General features: G+C 41.3%; 1 protein-coding gene across 1 annotated transcript; it reads left to right on the top strand.

Moving 5' to 3' along the window:
* The first annotated feature begins 911 nt into the window (after positions 1-911).
* NDUFAF4 (NADH:ubiquinone oxidoreductase complex assembly factor 4) lies at positions 912-8,290 on the top strand. Its single transcript, XM_053592752.1, has 3 exons — positions 912-1,147; positions 1,660-1,763; positions 7,863-8,290. The coding sequence occupies exons 1-3, from the start codon at positions 1,012-1,014 to the stop codon at positions 8,145-8,147; spliced, it is 525 nt and encodes a 174-aa protein (XP_053448727.1). The 5' UTR covers positions 912-1,011; the 3' UTR covers positions 8,148-8,290.
* Positions 8,291-13,238: the final 4,948 nt, after the last annotated feature.

Here is a 13,238-nt window from a genome sequence, read left to right as displayed (position 1 = left end):
TTTCGTTTTTTCTAATGTCTAATTAGTTGTCACTGTCATTTGAGGCTTAGAAAGAGGAAGGCAGAAGAGAAATAGGCAAGGGAATGATGGGGGTGACTCAGCGTTTATTAGTAGGGAGAAATAAATCAAACTAGTAGCAAAAATAAAGAGAAGGGGAGAAGTATAATTAAAATCGATATCCTTAAGTCAAATGAATTATGAGAAGGGGATGTACAAAAATAATGGAAAAGGAGAATACAGCGGCTCAACAACACATCAGGCAAGGGACCGGGAACTAAGAGGCATTCAAACGGAAGAGTGCCTACTAATAAATATTTATCGAGAATGGATACCCTTACACAAAAGAAGAACCAGGCAATTTCGAACCCTGTTTGACGCGAGTGTAGTAAGTTGCGTGTTTATCTGTTTTATCTCTGGCAGGACTGCCCTTGAGAAGAGGTCAGGCCAATTTTCCTTAAGACTTTGATTCTCCACTCTTCAAGGCAACTTGGAATCACGTGAGAAGCTTCAACCAATGCCGGGCCTAATCCCGTCACCCCTAAGAAGATTAAGTCAGTCTGGGAGGCGCTCGGCTGGAAAAACTTTTATTTATTTATTTATTTATTATTTTTGCAGTTTTTGGCCGGGGCTGGATTTGAACCCGCCACCTCCAGCATACGGGGCCGGCGCCCTTCTCCTTTGAGCCACAGGCACCGCCCTCGGCTGGAAAAATTTTAAAGCCTGAGCTCCACTCTTAAATCTGCAGAATTACAAACCGCGGGGTTGGACCGGGATTAAGCTCCGCCCCCTCCCGCGGGACGCGGCCCCGCCTGGAAGCTCTTTTCCCTCCCCGGGGCGGGTCCCTTCGACGCCCTCTGAATTGAGATGCGGTGTGGCCTCCCGACCGCTAGGTGGGGCCACTCGCGCGCCTGGAGCACGGACTGCGCATGCTCCGTGCGCTCGGCGGTCACCCGAGCCGGTCGGTGTTTTTCCACGTGTGGCGTGAACCTGCAGACATCATGTTATGACGAGATGGGGGGTTTGGTGGCTCGCGCGATGAGAAATTTCAACTTAGAGAACCGAGCGGAACGAGAGATCAGCAAGATGAAGCCCTCTCCCGCGCCCAAGCACCCCTCCACCAGGAGCCTCCTGCGGGAGCACATCAGCAGTGAGTGGCGCGTCGGGGTGCGGGGGACACGGTGGCGCGGGGCGGCCGGGCGGCTCTGCGTACCTGGGCCACCTCGGTCCGGAGGCCGGGTGACCAACGCCAACCTGCTCGGCCGCGGAGTCTCGGGCCAGCAGAACACGGGAAGATGGAAGCGCATGGCCGGTGACATTGAGACTGTCTCCTTGCGCCCGCGGGGAGGTGGGCGGCTCCGCCTACTTCCTAGTGACCTATGCCCTGTAACCCGGCCCTCGCCGGCTTTGGTCTGCAGTGTTTGGCGACTTACACGAGGACTCAAAATCCGGAGGGATAATGTGCAGCAGTTTTCTCTAGGGGTCGTCACAGAGCCCTGGACGCTGGCCTTGACCTTGTATTTTGATTTGCAGTTAAAATCCGAACTGTTACGATTATGTTTATTAATAAATAATCAAAGTAGCTGTCTTGGGTTAAATATTTAGGATCTTAGAGGATTTATTCATTGGTTTTAATATTGTGATTTTTTTTTCTATCTTTAGGCCATCCAGAAATTAAGAAAGAAATCACTAGAAAAGATGACAAGCTGCTGTCATTCCTAAAAGCTGTGTACGTCGATTCCAAAGATCCTGTGCCTTCCGTGCAGGTAATATGTGGTTTAATTAAGTAAATGTATAATTTGCTTATTGAGGGGTCCAGGAAATGATGGAGAAAAGTGTTGCAAGAGGTAGAAAGAGTGCTCTGCGGCTCGTTGCCCATAGCTCAGTGCGTAGGATGCCAGTCATATACACAGAAGTTGGCGGGTTCGAACTGGCCCGGGCCAGCTAACCAACAATGACAAGTGCAACAAAACATAGCCGGGCGTTCCGGTGGGTGCCTGTAGCCCCATCTACTTGGGAGGCTGAGGCAAGAGAATCGCTTAAGCCCAAGAGTTTGAAGTTGCTATGAACTGTGACGCCATGGCACTCTACTGAGGGTGTCCCAGTGAGACTCTGTCTCAAAAAAAAAAAAAAAACAAAAAAAAAAACGCTACTCTGTCAATGTAGTTGTGACCAGAGTAAGTCACCTGGCAAAGTTTAGACCGCTAAGCACAGTGGTTTAAGACAGCAAGACACATAGGTACAGGTTTATTGGATATTTACCAGAATTATAAAAGATTGTATTGATTGAAAGCAACTATATGAATTATTTAATTATTTAATATTTCAGAATTTGCAGGATTTGGTGAGATAATTTCTTGTAGGCTTTCATTTGAGTGACGAAAGTAGAGCTGTAGTATTAGTTTCTAATTATTCTGCGGAGTCATGTGTGTTCTAATCTCAGGGGATTCTTTGACGTCGAGTTTGTGTTTTTTGTTGATTTGCTTTTAAGGATATAGTTAGGATATGTAAAATTAGGAGGAGGACCTTAGAAATACTTTGGGAATATAAATCCTTATGTTGTAATAATGTAAGTGCCAGGCACAATTATTTTGTATATGGTAAGGACCAAAACAGACCTAGTCCTTGCTCTCACAGAGCTTACTATGTTGTGATGGACACAGACACTAAAGAGACAAGCAGTTGTGCAACCATACATATGTAATTAACGAATGGAGATGCAGGCACTGTGAGGGACCTGTTTGAAAGTGGAGGATCAGGGATGGTTTCTGCAGCTTAACATTTAAGTTCAGGCCCGAGTTGCAGTTAACCAGATGAGTTTGTAGGGTCAGGAAGGTTCTAGGTAGGAGGGAGTGTTTGGCTAAATGAGAAGCAAGTATGCCAACTTCTCCCATCTTTCTCCTCTCTAAAATAGTCTAGTACTGTCTCTATAGGTGATAAACTATTTGCACAGATAGTTATTAATATCTTCACTAGAAAGAAATAAAATAACACAAGTCATTTGCATATAATAGTGATTATTGGATTTAGTTATCCCCAGATGCTCACATAGAAAAGTTATAGGGGGCGGCGCCTGTGGCTCAGTCGGTAAGGCGCCGGCCCCATATACCGAGGGTGACCGGTTCAAACCCGGCCCCGGCCAAACTGCAACCAAAAAATAGCCGGGCGTTGTGGCCGGCACCTGTAGTCCCAGCTGCTCGGGAGGCTGAGGCAAGAGAATCGCTTAAGCCCAGGAGTTGGAGGTTGCTGTGAGCTGTGTGAGGCCACGGCACTCTACCGAGGGCCATAAAGTGAGACTCTGTCTCTACAAAAAAAAAAAAATCTTAAATACTTTAAAAAAAAAAAAAAGAAAAGTTATAGGGGTTGTTCACGTTCTTTTAACAAAAATAACAATTAAAAAAATTTTTAAAAATAACAATTTTTAAATTGGGGTTGAGTAATCCTTCCAAATGTTCTTTCTCTCATGTTATAGTAAATCATAGATTTTAAAATAGCTTCCTGGGGTATGAAAAAAATGCAGTGTTTTTTATGTAAGACACAGATACAATATATAAAAAAATACAATGGTATTATAATTTCACAGGGGACATTAGAAGAGGTCGAAAAAAATTCCTTAGGGGAAGTGATAACATTGAATTGCCTGTTTCTCATGGGCAGTTTGTAGTTTTCTTAATGATTTTTGTTATCTCTAGATATAAATGATACCGTGCCTATCATATGGCAAGTTAATTTGTTGCTTGACTTTTTGATATATTTATTACTATTCAAAATTCTATCAAATATGGTAGCATTTTTCTCCTTGAGGGTATAGGAAGACTGGGCCCACTCTAACATCATCAAATGCAGTCTTCTGTATTTATTTGTAGTAGTTTTATGATTTTATTCTTTTGTATTTATTTATTTTTTTGTAGAGACAGAGTCTCACTGTACCACCCTCGGTAGAGTGCCGTAGCATCACATGGCTCACAGCAACCTCCAATTCTTAAGCTTACGTGATTCTCTTGCCTCAGCCTCCAGAGCAGCTAGGACTACAGGCGCCCACCATAACGCCCGGCTATTTTTTTTGTTGTTGCAGTTTGGCCGGGGCTGGGTTTGAACCCGCCAGCCTCGGCATATGGGGCTGGCGCCCTACTCACTGAGCCACAGGCGCCGCCCTTATGATTTTATTTTAAGTTAAAATCTCTTATCTGGCATTAAGTAAGGTGTTTGGTATGTGGAAAAGATCGATTTAACCTCTCTTTTCAAAGGATGGCCAGTTGTCTGAATATAATTTGTTGAATTTTCCAGACCTTTTCCCATTTATTTAAAATGCAGCTAGACATTCACGTACAGGCTTGTTTATGGGCCTCATCAGTTCTATTTCCTTTTCTATTTTTACACTTTTGGACTGTACTGTTTTCAATTAATAGAGCTTTATAATGTGTCTTGATATTTGGTATGACCTCTCATTCTTTTTCCAAAAGTTCTCACACATTGGGTGGCACCTGTGGCTCAAAGGAGTAGGGCGCTGGCCTCATATACCAGAGGTGGCGGGTTCAAACCTGGCCCCGGCCAAAAACTGCAAAAAAAAAAAAAAAAAATTAATTTTTTTCCATATGAACTTGGGAATCAAATTGTGAGGTTTTTAAATACGTCCTATTTAGATTTTGAGTGTAATTTAATTGGAATTTATAGATTAATTTGTGGAGAATTAACAACTTTTAATTGTTTAGTCTTTGAGAGACAGAGGTTGTTACTATGAGTGGGATCTTTTTTCACTTGAGTTTTTAAACTGTTTATTGCTAATGCAGTAGTTCCCTTACCTGAGGGAGAGACAGTCCACATCCCCCCAGTGGGTGTCTGAAACCGTGAGTAGTACTAGACTCTATATATAGAAAACTATCTTTTTTTCCTACAGTAAAGCTTAATTTGTAAATTAGGAACAATAAGAGATTAACAACAACAATAATAATGCAGAACAGTTGTAACAGTTTGATGGATAGAATATTCATTCTTACTATGTAGATCTTAGCAACTTCAGCATAGGATTTTTTTCTTCTTCTTAAGTCAAGAACGTTCACTTTTTCATGTAAAGGAACCACTCTATAACCTCCCTTGGCATGTCCAAATTTCCAACATCACTATTTTTGCCCTTTGGGGCCAGTATTAAGTTATTTAATTGTCACTTTTAATACAAGCAGCCAATATGTGACTCACAGTCCAGACAGGATGGTGAGAGACTCTGGATGCTGCTCAGAATGGTGTATAATTTAAAATTTATGAATTGTTCATTTCTGAAATTTTCCATTTAATATTTTTAGACTGCAATTGACTGGGGTAACTGAAACCACAGATACGAGGGGGCCACTGTTTTACAGTCAGTGGTCTTTCTGTTGTAGCTTCTCATGTTGCTAGGTGGTTATTTCCCTTAGGTTTGAGTTGACTCTCTCATTTTTATAAAGATATTTTGTATCCGTATGGAATTATAGTTTTCTCTTCCTTTCTAATATTTATACTTTTATAACATTAACACAGTAGTGAAATTAAGTGCTTTCACCTGTTCTTTATTTAGGATGTCTCTCATGTTTTAACATTAGTTATAATAAAATGATAGTGGTTTTTTGATTAAAAAATACTTTTATCACATTTCGGATTTTTTTCTATTTTTAATTTCTTAAGGAATTTCTTTTGGTCAAGTAGTACTTATTTTAGTATTTAATATTAATTAGGAGGGAAATCTGAAAAAAGGTGTGTTTGGAGTGGAAAGATGGTCTACCTGGGAATAGGAAGATGAGAGAAGCACTTTGAGTTTTTTTTTTTTTTTTGTAGAGACAGAGTCTCACTGTACCGCCCTCGGTAGAGTGCCGTGGCGTCACACGGCTCACAGCAACCTCTAACTCTTTGGCTTACGCGATTCTCTTGCCTCAGCCTCCCGAGCAGCTGGGACTACAGGCGCCCGCCACAACGCCCGGCTATTTTTTTGTTGCAGTTTTGGCTGGGGCCGGGTTTGAACCCGTCACCCTTGGCATATGGGGCTGGCGCCCTACCCGCTGAGCCACAGGCGCCGCCCGCACTTTGAGTTTTAAAAAGTGAAGAAGTTTGGAAGGGTATGTTAAGCCATGGTTGCAGTATGAAGATGAGTGTGCGATGCCTTTGAAGAATGGTTAGAGTTAAGTAGAGTTGGGGGAAAGTGTCAGGGGTGATTTGGACAAATGCGCTGGGATAGAGGATGACAGGAGGCAGATCATGAAGGTTCTTATTTGACTTGTCAATGAATTTGGGGGTTTTGGTTTTATTTTGAGAACAGTGGGATACCATGAAGAGTTCATGTTAAAAATGATGTCAGATTTCAGAGTGGACTGGAGGAGACAAAGTACATTTTATCCAGTGAGAGGTGTTGGCAGTAGTTCCTGCAGGAGACATCAACTTGAACTTTGATGACATCAACTTGAACTTCGATGAGCTAATGATAGAAGTGAATGTGTTTGAGAGAGAGTTAGGGTGCAGAATCTGTAGGATGCAGTCGTCATTTGCTGGTAATGAGGGAGGGGGAAGTGGCAGGGTAGCAAGTATTAATAATCCCCAGTTTTTTACTCTGGGACATAGAAGATGGGTGGTTTTGGTCATTGAGATTGAGAATACAGGGGTAGATCTGGTGATAGGTTCAGTTTTAGGCATATTGAATTTGAGGTGTGTGTAGGTATGTTTATCATCCAAGGGGGGATAGCCATTAGGCATTTGGGAATAGAAGTCAGGAAAAAGGTCTAGGTTCAAGATGACATATTTGGAAGTCAATCTGTAGGCAGTAATGGAAGTCAGGGGAGTGGGTGGGATTACTTTGGAAGAATGTGTAGAGTCAGAAGAGGGCTGGTGCCAGAACTTGTGGCACACTCACTTTTAAAAGGCAGCAGAAGGGAAAGGATGCCCAAATAAAAGCCTGAAAGAACAGATGGGAAACTGAGTGGAAACCAAGGGGAAAGATAGTTACAGGTGTGCTGGAGCGGTCAACAGTGTCAGATACGGTGAGATGCTGTCATGAGTTCAGATAAGGTCTGAAAAGTATCCTCTGAATGAAGCAACTAGTTGGTCATTAGAGATAGCAAATGTCATTGTCCTTAAACCTGAACTGAAGAGAAGAAAACTGATCATAAATGAGGTGTTGGTTTGGGATTTGGTGCATGTTTAAAAAGGTAGTAACTGTAGCATTTCTGGATTTTGACAAAAAGGAGCAGTAGGCTGGGTGCAGTTAAAAAGAGACGAAAAAAGGAATGATAAGCGTGGCTAGGTAGTGAGGCCATAATGCAGAGCACAGATGCGGGGACTAAGCTTGGGTGGGATGAAGAGGTTGAAGAATGGGTGTGCACAGGTTGTTTTATTCATTTAGGGTATTGGAGGCATTAGCTTATTTCTCAGAAGAGGCAAGATCTCTAGCAATATTGAATTCCTTCAGAGTTTTGGGGGCCTTGAATATAAAACACAAAACTGGAAAACAGAAAAGGTGTTGTCAGGTTAACTGTTAGGGCAGCGTCAGAGTCCTGTCCTAAAGCAGGTGCAATTTTTAACTCACTCAATTATTTTTGTTGTTGTTCTTTTAATAAATATGGAATACTGTAAGTGGATGGTATACATTTGATTTTTATTTTCTAGAACTACCTAAATTTCTTGATATTAGAACTGTGGTCATGAAAAGGGGTTTCATAGAAACAGGCAGCAGTGGGTACAAAATAGTTAAGGGCCATCAAACTATGGCTCACGATAAGGAGAAATGTAGTTTGGGGAAGTATGTGCAGTATTTATTTGAAGAATAGTGTAGATTTGAGAAACTTGAAAGTGAATGTCAAATCTTGCCACTCATTCTAAAAGCCTTTTTTTTTTTTTGATACCAGATAAAAGCCGCTGAAACACATCAAGTGCCGAAGGAGTTCAGATTGCCGATAGGCCATCACTTGGATATGAATGTTAAGAACATTCCCATAGGCAAAATCTCCATTATAGAGGCGTTGACACTTCTCAATAATCATAAACTTTATCCAGAAACGTGGACTGCTGAGAAAATAGCACAAGAATACCGTTTAGAACAGAAAGATGTAAATTCCCTCCTCAAATACTTTGTTACTTTTGAAGTCAAAATCTTCCCTCCTGAAGACAAGAAAGCCATCCCTGAAAAATGAAGAAAATCAAGAAATTACTTTTCCTGTGTGTACTCCCCATTCCCATGTCCTGTATGTTTCCTCATGTTTAACAAACTATGTAAATTACGAAGTTATTAGTGCCCCCTACTTGTGAGAGCATACTTAATATTTATTGAACTCTGCTGCTGTTCTGGATTGATCATAGGATGTGCTTTGTTTTCTTTTGAGCCTTAATTTGGTTTAAGCACAGTTTATATGTATATGGCAGCATGTCTAATCACATCTATGAATTTTTGTAAATAAAACTGTGTTATTTTAGGCATAAGGTATCAGCTTTTAAGTTAGTTATGTAGCCCCTTGGGAAATGTTCTGAATCCTTTATTTAACATTCATAGTTTCACCTTACATGTTCTTCCTTTGGATAGTCAAAGTAAAAGCTTTTTAAAGACTGACATCTTCTTAGAGAAGGAGACAATGACAGTGAGGTAGAATAACAGTATTTCTCAAAGGCAGATGGGACTGAATGCAAAATCAGTAGAAAATCCATTTTTATTGCTACTCTAAGAAATAAGAATTAGCAAGGATCTCCTTTGTTTTAAATTGGCTTTAAGTATAGAATAACTACCTTTAAAATTATAAAAAGTAATCAGTGGTGTTTATAACATGTTAGCAATCCCTGCTTTGACGAATAGGGAAGTTCAAAGGCTTTCATAGAAACAGGCAGCAGTGGGTACAAAATAGTTAAACAATCATGGTAACTGAAATTGATGATTAAATGTATATACTTTCTGATTTTAATGTTGAGAAGAAAAACAGCACATAGAAGCACAGAAAGCAGTTACTGGGAGGGACTTGGGAAATTGCTGCTTCATCCAGTTGACAGACTTAGGAATACATGTACCAGTACTAGGTAAGATCTTGGCCAAGATTGTATGAGTTTGGCTCTCTTTTGGGGTCTCGGACTGTTTGGCTCTCTTTGGGGGTCTCGGACTGTGCTGCCTTTCTGAGACTGAATTTCTTACGTAAGATGAGCCTAAGACTGCTGTATTTAAATCTAAAGGTTATAGTGAAGATAAATATAATAAAGGAATAAGCAAATATAAATTATTTTTTGCAGTTGAGAAACAGATGGTGTTGGGGAGAATATGTGACCTAAGATTCTGTAGTTTCTGACACAGCCAGCCATAGAATTTTGGTTTTCAAAATCCTAGCGATGGTTTTTATTGTTATGCCAAAAGAAGCACAATTCAAAAAGGCAGAGGGTATGAGTTGTGGGCATATTGGAGTTGCCCGTGTGCTTCTGAAGGAAGGCAAGCATCACTACTTTCCAGAGATACTCCTGGAAACGGGATAGCAGATACCAAGGAAGGAGGCACTTGTAATGCTGAGAACAGTAAAATGGACTGAGACGGGAAATCTGTTAAGTTTTTCAAATGGTTTGATTATGTGAATAGACAATATAGCTATTTACTTTTGGTTCGGTACAGTACTTTTAAGAAAACATGAAATTAATCAATATAAAATTGCATTTTAAAACTAAATCAGAACTTTTCCTTTCTCACATAAAGGTCAGTACTTGAATCACTGGTATTGCTTTTTTTTTTTTTTATAGAGACAACTTTGTCGCCCTCAGTAGAGTGCTGTGCTGTCATAGCTCACAGCAACCCCAAGCTCTTGGGCTTAGGTGATTCTCTTGCCTTAGCCTCCCAAGTAGCTGGGACTACAGGCACCCGCCACAATGCCTGGCTATTTTTTTTGTTGCAGTTCTGCCCGGGCTGGGTTTGAACCCGCCACCCTCAGTATATGGGGCCAGCGCCCTACTCACTGAGCCACAGGTGCCGCCCTAATCACTGGTACTGCTATTTCATATCTACACTGCATAGTAGTTAGGCTGCTGTGTGACTGCTATTACACCGTGTAACTTGACAGTGCTTCCCATCTTGTTCATTAGCATCCTATACGGCCTTTTATTATGTATAGGAAACACTTGGGTAATAGCATCACAGGAAAGGCATGGAATTGAGATGGAGAAAGCCTGGGTTTCCATCTCAGTATCACCACTAGCCATGCCATCTTGGAACTATCCTCAACTTAAAACAGGTAACAATGGCTAACATTTTCAAAGTGATTACTGTATTAGGCACTGATTTACATTATTTACGCACAGGAGCTTGCTTTATATTTACCACAAGTATGAGAATTAGAACTATTTGCCACATTTTACAGGGAAAATTAAAGCACAGAGAACTTCAGGAGATTTTAAAAATTAGTAAGTGTTGAAGCCTAGATTTTCAGAAACTGGGTAATTTAAGAACCTTATGCTCCTAACTGCTACTCTATGTTGCCTTTCTGTAAGACTATGAGAAGTGAGGTGGCTTGCAAGGTGCCTGGGACGTGTGAGGCCAGGACTCTGGGGTTCTGGGTCCTCTCTGCTATGTGAGACTGGTTTGGTTAGTCTGAGAGGCTCCTGGGTTAAGGACCTTTGGGTCAGGGATGGTTTTCAAAAATATTTAATGACCAGTGGAACCAGAACTGTCCAAACCGTGTGCTGATCTTGTGTGCAGGATGCGTATCAGCATTGTCTGTGTCCAGAGTTCACGGTGAAAGATGACCAGGGAATACATGGATGGCTTTGAAGGCGTTTGAAGGAAGGAAGCATTCTGGGTGATGAAGGAGGAAAGAGAAAGAAGGAATTGCTGGAGATGAGAAGATTTGGGGTTGTTAGCAGAGTCAGGAGAGAAAGGAAGAAGGTTAATAGGCTGGGCAGAAGGACTTGGATCCAGGCAGCTGATAGAGGAAAAACTGCCCCAGAAGAGAGGCCTGCTGCAGAAAAGTGGGTGGATTTGGCAAAGTTCTACCATAAATAGATAGGGAGACCATACAATTTATTGCCCAAACTGGGACACTTAAGAGCAAGGGGATACATTGAGATAATAGAGACAATAGGCATAAGTTGAAATGTCCTAGACAAACTAGGAGGTTTGATCTAGTTCGATCCCCTAGTTTGATCTAGGAAAGGCGCTGTTAGAGGACTTAAGGCCACCTCTGTGCTGGAGCTAACACTCCTGTTGACATTAAGCTTCCAGCATCACTCAGGAATGGTTCCTGCCTGTGCCAAAGGGCTTTGCTTTGTCCCCTAAATACTTGGGCCTGGACATCCCCTTCTGCTTATTTATTCAATATCCTCAAAACCCCCAATCTCAACAAAAGGGAAGTGAGGCCCTGGGTAACTTGTAGTGTTGTGTGGAAGCCTCTGTTAACCATTTATGGAGGGATTGAACTGAAGTAGCTCAAAGCACCCTGAATTGGGACTGAACTTAAAGGCAACCTGTTGGGTACAAATTGAAAATGTACAAGAAATGAGCACATATAAAAGATGAGAATAGTTACACACCTCAAATAGCCTTCACTCGTTTGAGAGCTACTCACTCTTGTCCTGACAAAGACCAATCTGAAAGTTTCAGAGAAGGAACGTCTATCCGATTGCTCCATTTCTTCTACTTCAGGAGCGACAGGACTAGATTACTTCTTAGGAGAAATGAAATATCAGAAGCACTTATTAGATCTAAATCTCTATATTAAAAAAGCTTTAAATTCAGAGCATTTGGGTTACTAATTCCGTGGACTCCCTATGCCTCTTTTTTTTTTGCCACTGTCAGTGTCTCAACAGAATTATGTTTTGGGAGCACATGTGAATAGAATTGTAGAGTAGGGATCACTAGTTAGAACAGAATCCTGAGCAGAGTTAATTCTGTCATTTTGCAATGTATTGATGTTCAGAAGTATGTAGTAGGTAATACCAAAATTGCTTCCTCCCTTGCTGCCTGTGAGGAAAAGGGCGACAGGGAAGTCATCATAAAGATGGGTCATTTGGGGGCAAGAATTTAGTCAAAATAGAATATGCCAGTACCTGGCTGGGCATGGTGGCTCACTCCTGTAATTCTAGCACTCTAGGAGGCCAAGGCAGGTGGATTGCTTGAACACAGGAGTTCGAGACCAGCATGAGCAAGAGAGAGAACCGGTCTCTACAAAAAATAGAAAAAACTAGCCAGGCATAGTGGTATGCACCTATAGTTCCAGCTACTTGGGAGGCTGAGACAAGAGGATTGCTTGAGCCCAAGAGTTTGAAGTTGCTGTGAGCTGTGATGATGCCACTACACTTTACCCAGGGTCACAGAGTGAGACGTTGTCTCAAAAAAAAAAAAAAAGAAAGAAGGGCGGCGCCTGTGGCTCAGTCCGTAGGGCGCCGGCCCCATATACCAAGGGTGGCGGGTTCAAACCCGGCCCCGGCCAAACTGCAACCAAAAAATAGCTGGGCGTTGTGGCGGGCGCCTGTAGTCCCAGCTGCTCGGGAGGCTGAGACAAGAGAATCGCTTAAGCCCAGGAGTTGGAGGTTGCTGTGAGCTGTGTGAGGCCACGGCACTCTACCGAGGGCCATAAAGTGAGACTCTGTCTCTACAAAAAAAAAAAAAAGAAAAAAAAAAAAGAAAGAAAAGAAAGAGAATCCTGAAACGAAATGGACAGCAGAGCACAGTCTTAATTATTTCTTGGTTGCAGGAGAGAATAGATTCTTCAGAAAGGTTAGAGAATAAAGCCACCTGATGGATGTTGAACTCCACTTATGGTTTGCTCCAAAGCAAGCAAATTAATAAAATGTTTTGTGTGTGACTGATCATTGACATCCACATGTGGAAAATAGTGGGTCCACTGAGCAGAAATATAACATTTTCTGTAATAAGCCTCATGCTTTTTTCTATTTCCAGAAGAATGAATATTGATTAAATTTAATACATATATGTAAAAATTCCATGTACGGCAAATAATATTTGAGCAATTTCACCATTTTAGTGTACTTTGATGCATTTTGTACAGAAGATAATCATAGCCAAATTTTTCTTTAAATGTCTTGCTGCATTTCAAAGTAAGCATAATACACATCATCCAATACTTTAATTGAATTATATGATGAAGATTATTTTTATTTTAGAATTATCTATAATTTCTTTCAATTTTTTCAGTGATATTTATTAAATGACAGCATATTCTACATGTCTTTGTGTAATATATTAATTTTACTTTTTTTTGAGATGGGGTCTCACTGTTGCCCAGGCTATGGTGTGGTGCTGTGAT

Source organism: Nycticebus coucang, chromosome 5 (genome assembly GCF_027406575.1).
Source record: "Nycticebus coucang isolate mNycCou1 chromosome 5, mNycCou1.pri, whole genome shotgun sequence".
NCBI classification, from domain to species: domain Eukaryota; kingdom Metazoa; phylum Chordata; class Mammalia; order Primates; family Lorisidae; genus Nycticebus; species Nycticebus coucang.
The sequence above is the reverse complement of the archived record's forward strand: the minus strand, read 5'-3'. Positions and strand labels throughout refer to the sequence as shown.

Excerpts from the sequence above, each read along its gene's own strand:
- NDUFAF4 (XM_053592752.1), top strand. The coding sequence starts at position 1,012 with ATGGGGGGTTTGGTGGCTCGCGCGATGAGAAATTTCAACTTAGAGAAC. Across the intron at positions 1,148-1,659 it reads CCTGCGGGAGCACATCAGCA|GCCATCCAGAAATTAAGAAA; the intron begins GTGAGTGGCGCG and ends TTCTATCTTTAG. Across the intron at positions 1,764-7,862 it reads ATCCTGTGCCTTCCGTGCAG|ATAAAAGCCGCTGAAACACA; the intron begins GTAATATGTGGT and ends TTTTGATACCAG.